Here is a 15,916-nt window from a genome sequence, read left to right as displayed (position 1 = left end):
AGGATCCTCCTCGAGATCCTATTGGACTAGGAACGCGCAAGTTCCGAAGCAGCCGGTTGGCTAGGAGATGGTCGCAAGCGCGCACGTGAGGGATAGGACGGACCTATCCGGAGGAGGCTTTGCTTCTCGGGACCCGCCCCTTCCTCGCCGTCTTCTTGTCGCTATAGCTCCCGGATCGCAATTGGTCCTGACTTGGCCACCACCCTAGCCTTAAGTTCCTTCCCCCCTCGTCCCTTGCACCCAACCCTCGAATTTGATTGGTTACTCTAGACCTCGAAGATTAGGATTGGGAGCAAAGAGACATATGCTAGTCACCGGGTTCAAAATGGCTTCCGCCGTTTCGGTGACGTAAGAAACCGAATCTGAGTTCGCCCGGCGCCCTTTACAAAGATGTCGGGCCAGGAGAAGGGCGATTGGCCCCATGTCCGTGACGTCACAGATCCATCTCCTGGCTTATAACCCCCTTCCCTCCCCACCCCCATCCCACGAGCGCACACGCACTCGGTCCCCTTTAGTCTTAGCCGACCCACGGAGCGGAACTCGACTCTCCAGGTTCCTTTCTTCGATGACGCACAGAGCAGAAATGAATTTCGCTCCAGTTCAACTTGTGTGCTGCCGTGGAAAAAGAGAGCCGAATTTGGAGTGAGAGAACCTGGGTTCAAACCCTAGCCCAGGCTCTGACTGTTTGGGTGAGCCCAGGAGTCACTGGACTTCCCCCAGATCCAATGTCGTCGTCAGCTGTGGAAAGAGGGGCTGGACGGTCTTGTCTCCATCATGCTTTGGATGATCTCCAAGGTCCTGTCTAGTTGCGATACTCTTACTGTTTCTGCCATGATCTGCAGGGCTAGAATTAGACCCGCCCCTTCCTCCCTGTGACCTACCAAGCAGAACTGGGGTCTTCTTCCTGGGCAGGGTGCCCTTCCCCTACCTGCTCCGGCTCAGCGTGGCCCAGGTGCCTGGTGCAGGCAGCCAGGCTTGGGCAAGTGAGTCTCCCTCCTCCTTGTGGCCCAAGCACAGCAACCTGGTAATAGCCCACCCTTTCTCCCCCTGCTCTCACCCATCCCATCTCCAGTCTCTCTCCTCCAACCCTGGCTTGAAGGCGTAGCCAGTGAGAGACTTAGGTTAATTGTGTGTGTGTGTGTTGGGGGGGGGTGTTGGAGGGATGGAGAGGGAGAGGCAGTAGAGAAGCTTGTGATCTCCACCCAGCTGTTGTCTCCCTAGGCATCAGTTTCCTTGGGTCTTTGTAAAATGAGGGTAGGTGGTCTCCAAGGCTGCCTCCAGCTCCGACATTCTATGTTCTATGGTTCTATGGGAGAGAGGACACAGACCAGACAGGGGCCCTCAGAGGGAAACCAAGACAGCTGGGGGCAAGAATCCAGGAGAACCACAACATCTGGAGGGAACTGGAAAGTAAAAAGAAAGCAGGAAAGGGCTATCCCCAAGTTGATGGAGCTGGTTAGTTGAAGGTAGGGCTCTTATCAGAGAGGGAGAAAACAGGGCCAGGAGACACATCAAGGAAAAGAAGGGAAGGTGGTGGCAGTGTTTTTTGAAAGAGATAGAAAGGAGAGTTGAGTGAAAGGGATGAGGCTGAGGCAGTAGAGGAGTGCCAAGTGGGATGAAATAAGTGTGGGAAGCCAGGGCTAGGGATGTAGTTGAGCTTCCAGAAAACAAGTGTTAGAAACTGGGAATGACAACCTTAAGGAGTTAGTGTCGGCTCCCCATTCCACCCCAAGCTGCATGGTCTGCCCATAGAAGGAAGGAATAATGGTGACCTGATCTCAGTGGTGGAGAAAGCATATACAATTCATCTTTGGGATGACAGGGCAGCCTGGCTAAAGAAGAGAGACCCTGTGGGAAAGGTGCTAGGAAGGGAAGAGAGAAGAGAATTGGGGAATTAAGAAAAGGAGGAGGTCGGCAAGGAAGGTAGAAGGATCAGAGAAGAGGGCAAGATGAAGGAAGGGGAGGACCTGGCTAGTGTTCTGAGAGACCATAGTGAGATAATGGGGAGTAGGGAAGAGGTCAGCCACGAGACAGGGAAAAGATTAGGAGGCACAAAGAGAGATAAGGATGGGAGAGGCCAAGATGAAGTTGAAAGGGCGAGGCAGCTAATAAAAAAGGATGATGAGTAGTGAGAAGCAGAGGAATGGAAGAATTGGGAAAGAGAAAAGGGAGCCTAAAGGACAGAGAGAAGAAAGCTGAGAGAAGTGGAAGGAGGGAGATAGAAGAGCAGGGAAAGCCGGGAAGGACTGGAACCAGAGCCAGAAAAAAAACAGGTTATGAAAGATAGACAGCTGGAAGGAGTAAGGCAGAAGCCTCAGCAGGAGGAGCTAGCAGGAAAAAGATGAGGCAGGGAGGGCTAAAAGCTGGAGGGAGGGAATGCTTGGGTCCCTGTCCAGGCTATTGGCAAGACAGCCCGCCTGTCACCACCCCCCACTTCCTGGCCGGCCCCGGAAACAAGCAGGCGTTGGTGGGGAGGGGGGGGCGGCAGCAGCAGCAGCTTCGGCAGCCCCAGCCCTCCGAGAGAGAGACAGCAGTAAGGGAGGGAGGGAGAGAGCGGGGAACACCCCCCCTCCCACCATTCTCACCACTATGGGTCCGGCCCCCCACTCCCACAGCCCCTCCACCAGCCGGGGCTAGGACACCCCCAAACCCTGAGGGCCCCCTGGCACCGACTCCCCACCAGAGACAGAGACACAGCCGCCACCACCGCTGCCGCAGCCTGGCTGGGGAGGGGGCCGGCCCCCTAGGCCCCCTACCCCACTGAGGTGGGGGAGGGATGGAACTGGGGAAGGGGGGTGAGAGATGGGTCGGGGGAGGAGGGAGCTGGGAGGTCATGGAGGTGGAGAATGGGGTCTGGGGAGAGAGAGTGTAAGGTAGACTTGGGAGAGGAGCCGCTGGGAAAGATGGAGAGAATCCAGACAGAGAGAAAAGGGATGGAGGAGGGAGGGGCTGAGGCCTGGTGAGTGGGGGGCTGGCCTAATTAAGGGGATAGTGATGGGGATAGTGATGGGGTGAGTGAGGATGAGGAGTACTGGTGAGGGGAGAGAGGAATTCGCTACACCCCACCCCCAGTTCCTCTTTCTGCCCCTTGTATCTCTTGGAAGGAGTGTAGATTATAAACTACATTCCTGACTCCTCCTCCAAGAGAATATTGGTTGCTAGGATCATACCAGGACACCCCTCTATTTCCATGCACAGAGCCTAAGGTCTCTACATATCCTGTGTGCATGTTAGGCCCTTCCTGACACACGTGTGTCTTGTGTGTTACCTTGTTTTCTCCATTGAGTGTGCATGCTTTAGACAGTGGGCTGTGTTGGTTGAATATGTTCCCATATGATCCATGGTCATGGCAAATGTCCTCACATTAGCTGGATGTTGTATCCATTCCCCTTTGGGAAGGCTGGCTATAGTGCAATATGGCCTGTCCCTTGTGTCATATCCATTTGGAGTATAATGTACATACCCTACGCATCTGTATGTTCAAATGTTGCCTACTTTCTCAGATCTTTCTGTTGCATATTAGTTGTGTGTTTCTGTTCATGTGCTTTGCCAGTGATCGTCACTGCCAAGGTAGTTGTCTTCACATGTTCTGTTTGTACGCTGTGCCTATGGTGTTTTGTTTTGGTTCATTTGCTGAATCTGTGATTCTTGTCCCTTGGGGTTGCCTTCAGGTAGCTGATTCCATGATTTTATTTATTCTTAACACAGATCTTCATGGTGTATTAATCCACTTTACTGCATGTGTTTTGCTAAGGAAGTCCTAGCATTGCTTGAGCACTTATGTCTTATGTTCTACTGGCATTGCATTTCTGTTCATATAACATCTATTTCACCATTTCCTTCCTGTAATGTTTTATAAATCACATGTTTATGTAACACATCTGGCAATCTCATATGGTTGGATATCCTCTGGATATCCTTAGATATGTGTGTTCCTGAGGAAATCACATATACATAGCCCCTGTAGAGGGTAACGGACCTCCAGACACACAGAAAACCCATAGCATTTGCATATATATTTGCATGTCCTTCCTATGTTTGGCCTGGCCCATATGTCTATGTAACATCCATAGTACCGCTATATTTTGTCACTGTGTACTCATATGACATGTGAATGAGTACATGTGTTACAGGCTCTCATCTATGTCCATGTTTTTATTAATGTTGAACGTTCATCCCACAGCTTCCATCATTTGCATGACTAATGATTTGGCATGTTATTTTCACCCCAGGCATGTTACCACCACTCTGTATGTTTCTTCACTGCATTTTTGTGTTATCTGCATATGATTTACATTCACTGTATTCATTTCTTTATTATGTCATTATCCTTCTGCCTCTTCACGTTATTGAATTTTCCCCTGTACACTTTCCCATTCCCTTTCCAGCGGTCATGACATCCCCATGATTTCTGTGTTCCTGCCAACAGCATAGCATGTTGGGCATGTGCTTGGAGTACATCATATTTCTTGTGAGAAGCAGTATCCCTGGGGCTACACTGTATTAAATACCTATTGTTTTTGTTATCAACAGCGTGAGCATGTCTTCATTCTTGTCTTCTTCACGTGGGTGTGTGTGTGTGTATGTGTATGTGAGAGTTCAGAGGATTGTTACACATGGGGGTTGACTTCTGTTAACACCATCATTTCTTCACTTCCAAGGTCTACTTACTCTCTGACCTGTTTATCACCACCCTGCCCTCTACTTGTTCTCTCCATTTGTGTTTACCTTTTAAGTATCTATTTCATATGGCCTCAATCAGATGTGCTGCTATCATACTTGACTCAATTAAGCAAATACGTATTGTGTGCTTAGTATTATTACCATCCTGTGCATGAGATCTTCATGTTTCAGGGAAGGAAAGAGGGGTAGGTAATGTACTGTAAGCATCTTGTGTATGTTCCTGTTCACAGATGGCTTCTCTGCCAGGCCACTTGAAAATGTGTATGTGTTTGTCACATGTTTTTTCCTTGTGATGTTATCACACTTGGCCAATGGGATAATCTCTTCCTTTACCTTTGACACTCAAGTCAGTCACTGCCTACCCTTAATGAGGCAGAGAATGGGGGGAGGAGAAGGAAGATAAATTGTGTCCACTACTGAGGGAGTCACATTGTCTCCTTTTTCCTCCTGAGCTGTTTCTTCCTCCTGTGGCAGGTAGTGTGATCTTACACACACACATAACCCTTCCTCTGCTTTCACAGTCCTATGGATTCTTTACATTTCTGTGGGATTCTTACATATCACATATGTAACCCTTACCATGTTTCCTCTAATATCTGGAGAAGGGTGAATATTGGGTGGGGGCAGAGGACAAGAGAAACATAACTCTCTGTCCCTGGGACAATCTGTATCTGTCTGTTTGTCCTTAGATTTGTCTGTGTACTTTTAGTGGGATAAGGAGAAAAGTTTGGGTGGAACGGGGATTCTCTGGATGTGTTTCTCTCTGCCTCTGGGAGAGGCAACATGGCCGTAGGGCCAGGAAGACCTGGGTTCACGTCCTGCCTCTGACACATATGGCTGTTTGACCCCGTGCAAGTAATTTAACCTCTCAGAGCTCTAGGTAACTCTCAAAAATTATGAGTCGTATTGAAAGTGCTGCTCTAGATTGGTAAAGGGATTCCTCATTTGGGAGTTCCCTATATTAATGAAATGATAGATCTAGTCCCTATCCCTGTGTGTCTGTATTTGTCTTTCTCCATATATTCCCAGGTGTGTTTGTGCATGTGCATGTGTCTGTCAGACTGTTCATAGTTGTGACTATCTTGCTTTTTCTCCACCAGTCCATATTCTGATGTGCATGTTTTTTTAAATATCTCTTTGAATATGTGTCTGATCTATATGTCTCTCTGTGTATGTATTTTGGGGCCAAAGAACAAAGAGGGAGTTTCCAACTCTTAGGACCCCACTCCCTCTCTGGAGTGTCTTGAGTGGGTGGGAATCTAGAAATGGCAGGTGCCTGCCCCCACCCCTCAATCTGGCCTCTAACTCCTCCATCTGCACTCTTGTCCTATTATTTCTCTTGGCCACTCCCCCAACATTCTCCCTTCTAGTGCCCCAGGCCCACTGTCCTTCCCCTCCCTCCCCCTACTCCTTACAGGTGGCCAGCATGGAGCTGTGGCCAGGGCCATGGACAATGCTGCTGCTCTTTCTGCTGCTGCTTCTGCTGCTGGTGCCTGTGCTCTGGGGTTACAGCGCCAGTGCCAAGTACTTCTGCAAGATGGCATTCTACAACGGTTGGATCCTTTTCCTGGCAGTGCTGGCCATCCCTGTGTGTGCTCTTCGAGGGCGAAATGTGGAGAACATGAAGTAAGAGGGAAACCCAAGGAATGAGAAATGAAATGAGGGTGGGAAAGGTGGATTACAAGAGGCACAAGGGATTAAGGAGCGGGAAAGACACAGAAGGACCAATGGGAGAAAGACATAGATATAAGGCAAAGGAGAAACAGAAAAGGATAGAGAAGGGGAAATTGAGATGGAGAAAAAGACACAGATGGCATGAGGAGGGGGATGGTGTTAGAGGAATAATGAGAAAATATGTGGAAGAAGTATGTGACTTTCTCTGACAAACTCCCAAATGTGGTATCCTGGGCCTATCTCTGTAGGATCCTTCGACTGATGCTGCTGCATATCAAGTACCTGTACGGGATCCGGCTGGAGGTTCGAGGGACCCATCACTTCCCCCCTTCCCAGCCCTACGTTGTTGTCTCCAACCACCAGAGCTCCCTCGACCTACTAGGTAAGACAGCACTCTCTTTCATTAATTCTTCTCTGAGTACCTCTTTTTCTAGCTTTTAAAACTCTCCTCCCCGGGGAGCTTTCATTACCCCACACCCCAAATGCATTGGTTCTTAATAGGAAATATTCCTAGAGCTTCTCATTTTAGAAAGCCCTGCTCCTCTCTTCCTCATTGTTTCCTCCCTGAGAATTTCCCCCCCATCTATATCAGGAACTTCTCTTCATCTTTCCCATCCTTCAGGTCCCTCCTGCCCTCCTCCTCTCACCTCTCTCTGCCCTAGGTCTCTTCTCCCTTTGGAAAAGCTTTCTAGGAGGTAACTCTTCCTGCAATCTACTTCTGTCCCCTCTAAAATATCCTTGACATCCTTGGAGTGTCACTTTCCTGTCATTCCATTCCTCCTCTCATCAAGTAAAAACATCTCCTTTCTTTATTGTCCCACAAATTCTTATTTCCTGCTCTTGACACTGAGAATGGATATCATACTCCCTGGCTCCATTAACCACCCACTTCCCTGCACCAGGAATGATGGAGGTGCTCCCAGGTCGTTGTGTACCCATTGCCAAGCGGGAACTGCTGTGGGCAGGGCCAGCAGGGCTAGCATGCTGGCTGGCTGGAGTCATCTTCATTGACCGGAAACGGACTGGGGATGCAATCAGTGTCATGGCTGAGGCTGCACAGACCCTGCTCAGCCAGAATGTGAGTTGCCCCAAAAGAACATCCATTGGGAATAGGACATTTAGATGACCATGCAGAAGCACCTCTAATATCCCAGAGTTATCACTACTCTGGCACTGATTCCTTCACTCTGTATTGTACTGGCTCTATCTTTGGCTTGTTCTCTGTCTCTTCTTATCTCTGATCCAGTTTCTTCCCTAGGTCCGAGTTTGGGTTTTCCCTGAGGGTACCAGGAACCACAATGGCTCTATGCTTCCCTTCAAACGTGGCGCCTTCCACCTTGCTGTTCAGGCCCAGGTTAGAATTCAGTTTCCTCATTTAACCACTGACTTGCTACCCTACAACTTTCCAGCCAACTCCAGACCCATTTTCTGTCTGTGGGTTGATGAGCAAGGGAAAGAAGCTCACCAGGAGATGATCAGATGTAGGGACTACCAGGGGAGGAGGGCTGAGGAGGGAGGCTCTTCTCTGATTCCCCCCTTCCCCCTCCTGCAGGTCCCCATTATTCCCATTGTCATGTCCTCCTATAAAGACTTCTACTGCAAGAAAGAACGGCGCTTCACCTCGGGTGAGAGTACCAGAGTGCTGGTCATGAAGACTTGGTGGGGAGAGGGTAGAATGGCCAGTGGGATTGTGGGGGAACAATGAAATGTGAGTCTTTGAGAGGTCAGGAAATCATTTAGTCATAGAACCATAGAACATCAGAGCTGGATCATTTAGTCAAGTCCCTGGAAATCAGTTGCAACAAATATAGAATATCTCCAATGTAAGTCATTATGCCAGATGGCACAAAGATGTCCTTCAACGAGCTTATGATCTAGTTGGGAAAATATGACATGAACATATAAAAAAATAGCTAACAATACAAGGTGGTAAAAAGGTGTCGGTGTTTATGGAATGCAGAAAATATGAATCACTTTGGGCTAGAGTGATCAGGGAAGGCTTCAGAGAGACGATGGGTTTGAAACTGGGCCTTGAAAGGAAGAACACTGGCCTGGGAGACTAAAAACCTGGGTTCTAGTAATGGCCCTGCACTGAGTCACTGGATGACCTTAATAGTCATCTAAACAGTCGCGCTTTCTTCCTTTTCTGAAGAAAATGCTGAACTATTCTGAATGTTTTCTTTCTTGTGGGGCAGGAGTCATGATATTTCCCCACCTCTGTCTCCTTGCCCCTCTACCTTCTTCCCTCTGCTTTTACTTCTCAGTGAGATTTTTCACAGACCACTTTAAATAACCCTGGTCAGGTAACCTCCTCTGTAGAGGTGTATCTGTCTGGGAGAAGGATATTATCCCAAATTATAAAGGAGGAAACAGTTCCAGGGTAACAGTGTAGTGTAGCATTTTATAAAGATTCAGTTGCTTTTTTCAACAAACTTGTAAGGTAGATAATGAATTATTATTATCCCCATTCAGCAGATTAGGAAACTGAGGTACAGAGATGACTTGCCCAGCATCACATAGCTAGTAAAAGTCCCGTGATCTCTTTACTAAACTACAGTGCTTCTGAACAACACCTCTGTATTTCTATCCGGAGGCACCTTTGTGGTTATTGGATGAATTAATAACTGATATAATACAGTTCCCATATAGGAGAACAAATAATGGACTAAGCTGTCAAGAACTGTAGCTTCTAGTTCCAGTGTTCCCACTGACTTAAGCTGGGCAAGTCACTTCTTCCCCTCTTCTCCTCTCCTATACAGAGAGGGCATTGGATTTGATTTTCTTAATGGTCTCTTCCAGCTCTGACATCCAGTGGTTTTTTGAATAAGTTCTACTGGAGATAGAAGGAAGAAAATAGAAAGGATAAAGGGGCAGAAAGGAGAAATTTAATGTCTGCTGGGAGGAATGTGTAGTCCAGCTAATGTGGCTTGAGCCAAAGACCTTTTTGGAGTACAATGGAAGATGAAAATAGGAAAAGGGAAGCCAGGAGGGAATGTGGAAAACTGAAGAAGGCCTGAAATGAGTCTTTGTGTCTCCCCGTTCCCAGGGACGTGTCAGGTACGGGTGCTGCCCCCCGTGGCCACAGAAGGGCTGACCCCAGACAACGTGCCCGACCTCGCTGACAGTATCCGCCACTCCATGCTCACAGTTTTCCGGGAGATCTCTACTGACGGCAGGGGAGGGGGTGACTATGTAAAGAAGTCTGGTGGGGCTGGTGAGGCTGGCCCCTGAGCCTTCCTCCTACCACTCCTTCACATTCCCTCTCCCCCAACCCAGTGGTCCCTGGACTGGGCCTGACTCCCCTTTTCACTTCCCCCATCCCATTTCTCCTTTGTGGTACAGCCAAACCTCTCCTCACCCCACTAATTCTCTACTCCGAATCTTCAGCTTCTGAAGTGGACATGGACAAAGCGCTTTTCCTCCACCCCTTTTCCTCTTTCTTCCCAAATCCTAGTCTGTGGACTTTACCGTCTTGGTGCAGCCTACACACTCCCTCCATGCCTCCCATCTTGTCTGTGGAACATTCTGCTCCCCTCTCTGTCTCCTGAGTGGTATGTTCCACTGGGCATCGACCACTCCTACCCCATAGTGGACACTAGGTGGACACTTCCTCTGTGGCTCTCCTCCCCACCCTTGACTTGTGGACGCATCCACCTCTATTGAAGCACTCCGTTCTCTATCCCCTATCCCCCTCCCAGTTCTGTGGATGCAAATGGACTCATCCAACTGGAGGGGGGGTGGGGAGCACCCACCTCGGGAATGGAAGTAGACCCAGCCAGCTCCTCTTTGCAATCCTCCTCTCCAATCTGGCTGCTCTGCCCAACCCAGCCTCTCATTCCTCCCTCCCCACCCCACTGGATGTATGTGGAGTCTTCTTTCCAGGGACTTGGACCTTTCCCTTTCCTTGGTACAGTCCGTTTAACCTGCCTTATCCCTATTCATCCTAGCCCATTCTTTCCTGTGACACACTGACACACACACACAAACTGGTCTCCACAGAATTCCCTCTTCTTTCTCTCCTCACTCCAACTCCTCCTCCTTCTCCCCTTAGGCAGTGGGTGGTACACTCCAGTGGTAGTACAGTACACTCTTAAATTCCCCTGGAGTAGCGGGGAACCAGCCCAACCCAGCACTGTCCCTAGGCCTCAGGCTGTACCATTAGGCCCAGACACCAGGGAAGGGTGGAGTTACAGGTGCTGCATTAATTTCTTACTCCTGGAGGTGGGGTAGGAAGAGCTGAGAGCTGGTTAGAGGAGGCTGGAGTAGGTTTAATTTATTTTTCTTTCCTTTTGCTGCTGAGGAGCTGCACTTCCCCCACCTCCCTGCGTCCAGATTGGCAGCCAAAAGCTCTCAGTGTTAAAAGTCCAAAGGGAGGGGGAGGATCATCCCCAGAGCCTTGGTGAAGCGGGAGTCTGTTTACAAAAAGGGATTGAGGAGAGACCCAGCCAAACCTAGGCTTCCTTGCCTCCATCTCCAGCCTAGTAGAGGAGGATCCCAGCCTTAAGTAGCACATCCCCATTAGGGTGGGAGGGACCAAGAGAACCCCACTCTTCTCTTGGGGGAACCCACAGTCTTGTTGACACCCTTCTCCCAACCTAAGGAGCATTAATGAGAGGGTGGGGCATTGGGGAAAGAAGGGCTATTTGATGCTCCCGTTCTCCCCCCAACCCAGGCCAATGTGACCCGGGGAGGTGAGGGGACTCCCCGGGATTTTCTTTCTCCCAATCAGTTCTGCTTTCCCTCCCAAGGCATTAGCTGGGCCTCCGTATTCCAGTCCTCTCCTCCCCTCTCACGGGTACCAGGACTGCCCTTTTTGTCCTCTCCAAACCTCCCCCCACACACCTCGAGAGGTCTGAAGGGAGGGGATTAAGGGGGCAGTCCAAGGGTTTGCTTCGCTCCATGGTTTTTATTATCTGGATTAACAGCGAGATACGGAGAATAAAGAGAGATGGAAGGATTCCGACTGTGTGGACCTTGTTGGGGAAAGGGATGTCAGTGGTGTCCAAACTCTGTCTTAATCTAAAAGTGGGGTGTGGGAGAGGATTGCAGGAGACAGTAATGTTCTTGCCAGTCCTCTCTGTCAGATGTTTTCATTCCTTCAGGAATTCCCGTCACCTTATCAACCTGGCAATCCTGGCATCTAGTCCCCTTCGCTTTAGTGGATTTCACTATAAATTACCCGGTTGGGGGTGGGGAGGGGCAGGTGTTGCAAATAAAAGGGTGTTGATGTCCTGAACAACCCTCATCTGCGGCGGTTGAGACCTGGACCCAGGCTGTTGTCCTCACAAGAACCTGTTAAAAGACATGTGGAGATCAGGCAAAGTTAGTTACACTCCTTTTACAGCTGATTTCGGCTGCAGCTTTGGGAGCACTGATAAACCCCACCTCTCTCCAAGAATTTGACTGCTACCCTATGGGGGAAAAGATTTAGAAGCAAAACCCGAGAAAGGAGTTGTAGGTAAGAATGAATACTAGGAAGTTTAATGAGGGGTATGGTATGACTTGGCTGAAAACTATAGAGAACAGACACAAATAGGTATGGGGTGAGGGTCAGGAGTATACAAGTGTGTACAGGGAACACATGGGAAGTTAACAGGCACCAAAGAAGGTAAGTGGAGCAGCGGACTCACAGGCGCCCAGTTTCTCCTCCAGAAGCAACACCTGATCGCTAAGCGAGTCAATCCGGTCTCCCCTGCCCCACAGTTCTGCCACTTGCTCTGGCCGGATCGTTTCAGGAGACACTGGTAGCACAGCTCGAACCCAGGCACTCACTTGTCCTGCCCACTGCAGGGACAGGGAGATAAGAAAGGAGCTGTTATTATCACCTAGTCCACTGGGAGGCCACACTCCTTAGCCTGTTCAATTATAACCTGTTGCGTCTAAATTTATCTGGTAGGTAGGATGCTCCCACCTCTCCCTAAGAGCTCTCAGTGGCCTCACCTGCTCCAAGACCTCCAGGCGCCCACGTAATTCTTGGACCTCCTGCTTCAGGGAATGCTCCTCTTTTTCCGCCTCTCGAACTGGAGAATATAGTTCAGCAAACATTAAGGGTACTATACTAGATGACACTGCTCTCTCAGGAAACTTACAGTCAAAAGAGAGAGTAAGGTAAGACGTAAAATAGTTAAGATAAAGTAGAGCAAGAACTGCAAAAAGGAAAATATTGTAGAGGGACTTGGAAGTCAGGGATTTAGAGTCAGGAGAAAGCCTGTTTTCAAATTTCACATGTGACACTAGCTGTAACTGTGAGCCTCAGTTTCCTTGTCGGTAAAATGAGATGGAGCTAGATGAGTCTCTGAGATCCTTTCCAGTTCCAAAATCTATGGTCCCGTAAAATGCTATGAGAAATTTGAAAGAGTCCCCTCTTTTCTGAAGGATCATAAAATCAGATTTAAAACTAGAAGGGACCTCAGAAGCCATTTAGTCCAGAGGAGGGGAGTTACTAGGTACTTGAGGTGTTGGGACTTGAAAAAAGGGAAAATTTTGAGAAGATGGAAATGAAAGTATGAAATGGGAAGGTAGAAAGAGAATGAGGATAGAGTTATATAAAACAAGGCTCACAAGGTAGGAGCCAGAAAATGCCAGGATTTTCTAGTCATGAACCCCAGGAGGTCCTTCACATGATCGTTAATAAGAAGGGGGAGCGATGTTGTGAAGGATAATGTGTTCCTCTTACCTGTCAAGCTAAGGATGCTGGGACTGGGAAGTGGCTCAGGGGGAGCCTCCTCGCAAGTCCTTCCGTCAGTCCCTAGGACTAGACCTTTTGGGCAACCGCAGGTAAAGCTGCCCAGGGTGTTGGAACAGCTATGAGAGCAAAGAATGATGCCAGTTCTGCATTCGTCTACATCTAAAGGGAGAGAAAGTAGCCCTGAAAAGCCGTGGTCTAGATTCCTCAGAGCAGGGAGTCAGAGAGTCTGGACGAGGAGCCTTATACTCACCCACGTGGCAGTGCTTCCCTCCCCAGCCAGGGGTGCATTCGCACTGGTCAGGCTGGACGCAGATTCCTCCATTCTGACAGGGCTTAGGACAGATGGCTGGGGATGGGAAGAAGGGGATGGGGACAGGGTAGAGAACAAGCTCCCCTCTTCCATCTCCCCCACAGGTTCTCACAACCCTACCACCATTCATCCTCCGCTCCTTTCCACACACCTTCTTCGCAGGTCAGCGCCCCTGGGTGCTTCTTCCTCCAGCCCTGACAACATATGGCATGAATCTGTTGCACCTCCCTCCGAACCTCCCTCCACGCAACACGGTACGTGGTCCTAGAGGGAGCAACTGACTTAAGATCCGGGAACGTGGTTCCCTAAAGTCATTCTCGATCTCATCCCAAACCAAGCTCCCCTCAGTGACTCAAGTGTAGTCCTATCCTCAGTTCTTAAGCACAAGTACTCAATTTCCACCCCCTGCAGCTCATGCTCTCTTCCCGGAATGGGACGTCCAAGGTACCACCAACTCATTCACTTACCTGTAGGTGCTGCAGACTCGTCGACCTGCGCATAGTGTCAGATAGGGTTTGTATATTGGCTGACTGTAGGATTCGTTGTACCGAAGTGGAACCATCAGGGTCTGCCTGGAGCAGACTCCCTTACTGCACCCAAGTGGAGGGAGAAGAGGGGATGGATATTCAGAATGGACACGTCCCTGGAGCCGCTTTCACGAATACATTCTCTCTGCCGGACCACGGTATCACCCGCCCTTAAGAATGCTCCACCTAGATGCCCTTACTCCCGCCCCACTAAGGACCCACCATCCTCACCTGTATGGAAGATCCCCATTCGCCCTCTGACCCCCCAAAAACAGCAGGATTGAGAATCCTGCTAGCAGAGAGCACAGCAAAACCCGGACCCTGGACCCCATGATCACTTGTATATCCTGAAAGGAGTGAGAAGGGGTTAATAGAGGAGTGTTTCCACCTATTCCTCTACCTGTCTGCTCTCAGTCTCTCAAAACCCCAGGAGGCATCCCTCATTCGTGTACCTTCCAAGAAGCTGAGTGTGATGTGACCCTGGACATACCCATTCCCTCACACTGCCTGTGACAATCTTCACCTCTCCTTACACTTGTCTCCAGTCATTTACTTCTATACCACTATCAATTGTCAACATACCCTAAATACCTTACACACGCCCTTACTACTGTTCCCTCTCTCCTTACAGACACATAAGAGACACAGACACATACTCCTTTCTTTCATATACTTCTCTACAGACTCCTGCAATGACTATTCCTTCCATTTTTCAAACTCCCCATCCCCCAGACACTCCTCTCCTGACATAATGGTCTGATCTTTCTATGGAGACACATCTTAAATGATTGGTGTCTTGAACATAACAGCGTCTTGAAATGTGTTTTGTGGAATTGAATCAGGTCTTACAAATGCCCTAAACAGACATCTTTACACCTACACCTTTCACATATGCCTCTTTCATATCACAATCTTGCATGATAATCAACACCCTTCACCTCCTCTAACACACTTATCCCTAAGCCCACTCAGAACACCTTTCCATCCTCTGCCCCCCTGTATCCATTCCCACCTGTGCTTTCTCTCTCTCCCTCAGGACACTAGGAATAGCTGCAGACAAGAGTTACTCAGACAGGCAGGCACAAGGAGGAAAGCAAAGAGAAGAGGGGTTGGGCTAGACATAAGGGCCTCCCCTCTCTACTCTCTCCCCGCCTCCTCCTTATTCCCTCTCCCACAACAGGCTGAGATTCTGTGAGAGTTAGCACCAGCATAGGAAGTTGAAGTTAAAGTTTTCACATACCTTCTACTCAACTCCAACAAACCTTTGCAAAGAAGCTTTCTCCAACCTATGCCTCTCCATCCTTTATGTTCCCTATGGTCCCAGAGGCCCCCTTTTCTGGCATCTCTTCAGAGTCCGATGAAGAAGACACTGTGTCCTAAGCCCCCACTTCCCAACTGTGAGACTGAGAAGGAGGTTAGGAGAGAGTATAAGGGTAAAAGAGAGGGGCAGATAAATAAATAGACCTGACTAGAGGAAGATGGAAATAAATTTGGGTCAGGATGTGGGAAACAGGGGAAAGGTAATTTGAGAAAGAAGACAATCCCCCCAAAGTGTAAATGGGGCTAAGCCAGCTCCCCAGTGGGAAATGTTTCTAGCTCCCTCTGGCATTTGTGGGGGGCATAGGAGCTGTGAGTCAGCCTGCCCCCCACTCCAGAGCAGACAGGGCCCCTTTGTCCTGATCAACATTCCTTACTTGGGGGAAAAGGAGGCTTATTGTCTAGTACCAACCCACCCACCCCCAGCCCAACCCCGTAAAGGTCGAGAAGGGGTTCAGATGATGCCCGCCCTGACTCCCACCCCACAGCCTCCATGTCTAGCCTAGGGGGCAGGAGAAAGACATTCCACCCAGTAGGCCTCAGCCTGCTGACAGCTCCTTGGACCCAGGCGTCTGGTGCCTCGAGCCCTGTTCCCCAATCCCAGGGCTGGGACAGGAAGAGAATTGTCCTCAACAGGAAAAAGCCCAGGGAGAATCAGGAACCTATACAGAATGGGCATTGAGAGGGCGGAAACACAGAACCGGCCTCCACCCAGGA

General features: G+C 49.3%; 2 protein-coding genes across 9 annotated transcripts; one reads left to right on the top strand and one right to left on the bottom strand.

The window, feature by feature from the left end:
• Positions 1–23: 23 nt before the first annotated feature.
• AGPAT1 (1-acylglycerol-3-phosphate O-acyltransferase 1) lies at positions 24–11,315 on the top strand. 7 transcript variants are annotated; one of them, XM_072637624.1, is made up of 7 exons: positions 24–1,024; positions 6,101–6,309; positions 6,606–6,739; positions 7,260–7,435; positions 7,616–7,711; positions 7,910–7,982; positions 9,404–11,315. In XM_072637624.1, exons 2-7 carry the CDS (start codon positions 6,110–6,112, stop codon positions 9,586–9,588), a joined length of 864 nt encoding a protein of 287 aa, XP_072493725.1. In that variant the 5' UTR covers positions 24–1,024; positions 6,101–6,109; the 3' UTR covers positions 9,589–11,315. The 7 variants fall into 7 exon arrangements, with proteins under 7 accessions (XP_072493725.1, XP_072493724.1, XP_072493721.1 ...); XM_072637623.1 differs by having other exon boundaries at positions 6,054–6,309; XM_072637620.1 differs by having other exon boundaries at positions 198–795.
• Positions 11,244–15,615, bottom strand: EGFL8 (EGF like domain multiple 8). 2 transcript variants are annotated; one of them, XM_072637627.1, is made up of 9 exons: positions 14,895–15,615; positions 14,114–14,229; positions 13,823–13,945; positions 13,507–13,619; positions 13,296–13,391; positions 13,034–13,204; positions 12,298–12,377; positions 11,988–12,141; positions 11,244–11,649 (listed from the first exon to the last, which is right to left on the bottom strand). In XM_072637627.1, exons 2-9 carry the CDS (start codon positions 14,212–14,214, stop codon positions 11,600–11,602), a joined length of 888 nt encoding a protein of 295 aa, XP_072493728.1. In that variant the 5' UTR covers positions 14,215–14,229; positions 14,895–15,615; the 3' UTR covers positions 11,244–11,599. The 2 variants fall into 2 exon arrangements, with proteins under 2 accessions (XP_072493728.1, XP_072493729.1); XM_072637628.1 differs by having other exon boundaries at positions 15,123–15,615.
• Between the last annotated feature and the right edge of the window lie 301 nt (positions 15,616–15,916).

The sequence above is a fragment of the Notamacropus eugenii genome, chromosome 2, assembly GCF_028372415.1.
Source record: "Notamacropus eugenii isolate mMacEug1 chromosome 2, mMacEug1.pri_v2, whole genome shotgun sequence".
Classification (NCBI taxonomy): domain Eukaryota; kingdom Metazoa; phylum Chordata; class Mammalia; order Diprotodontia; family Macropodidae; genus Notamacropus; species Notamacropus eugenii.
This window is presented reverse-complemented; position numbering and strand designations above follow the sequence as displayed.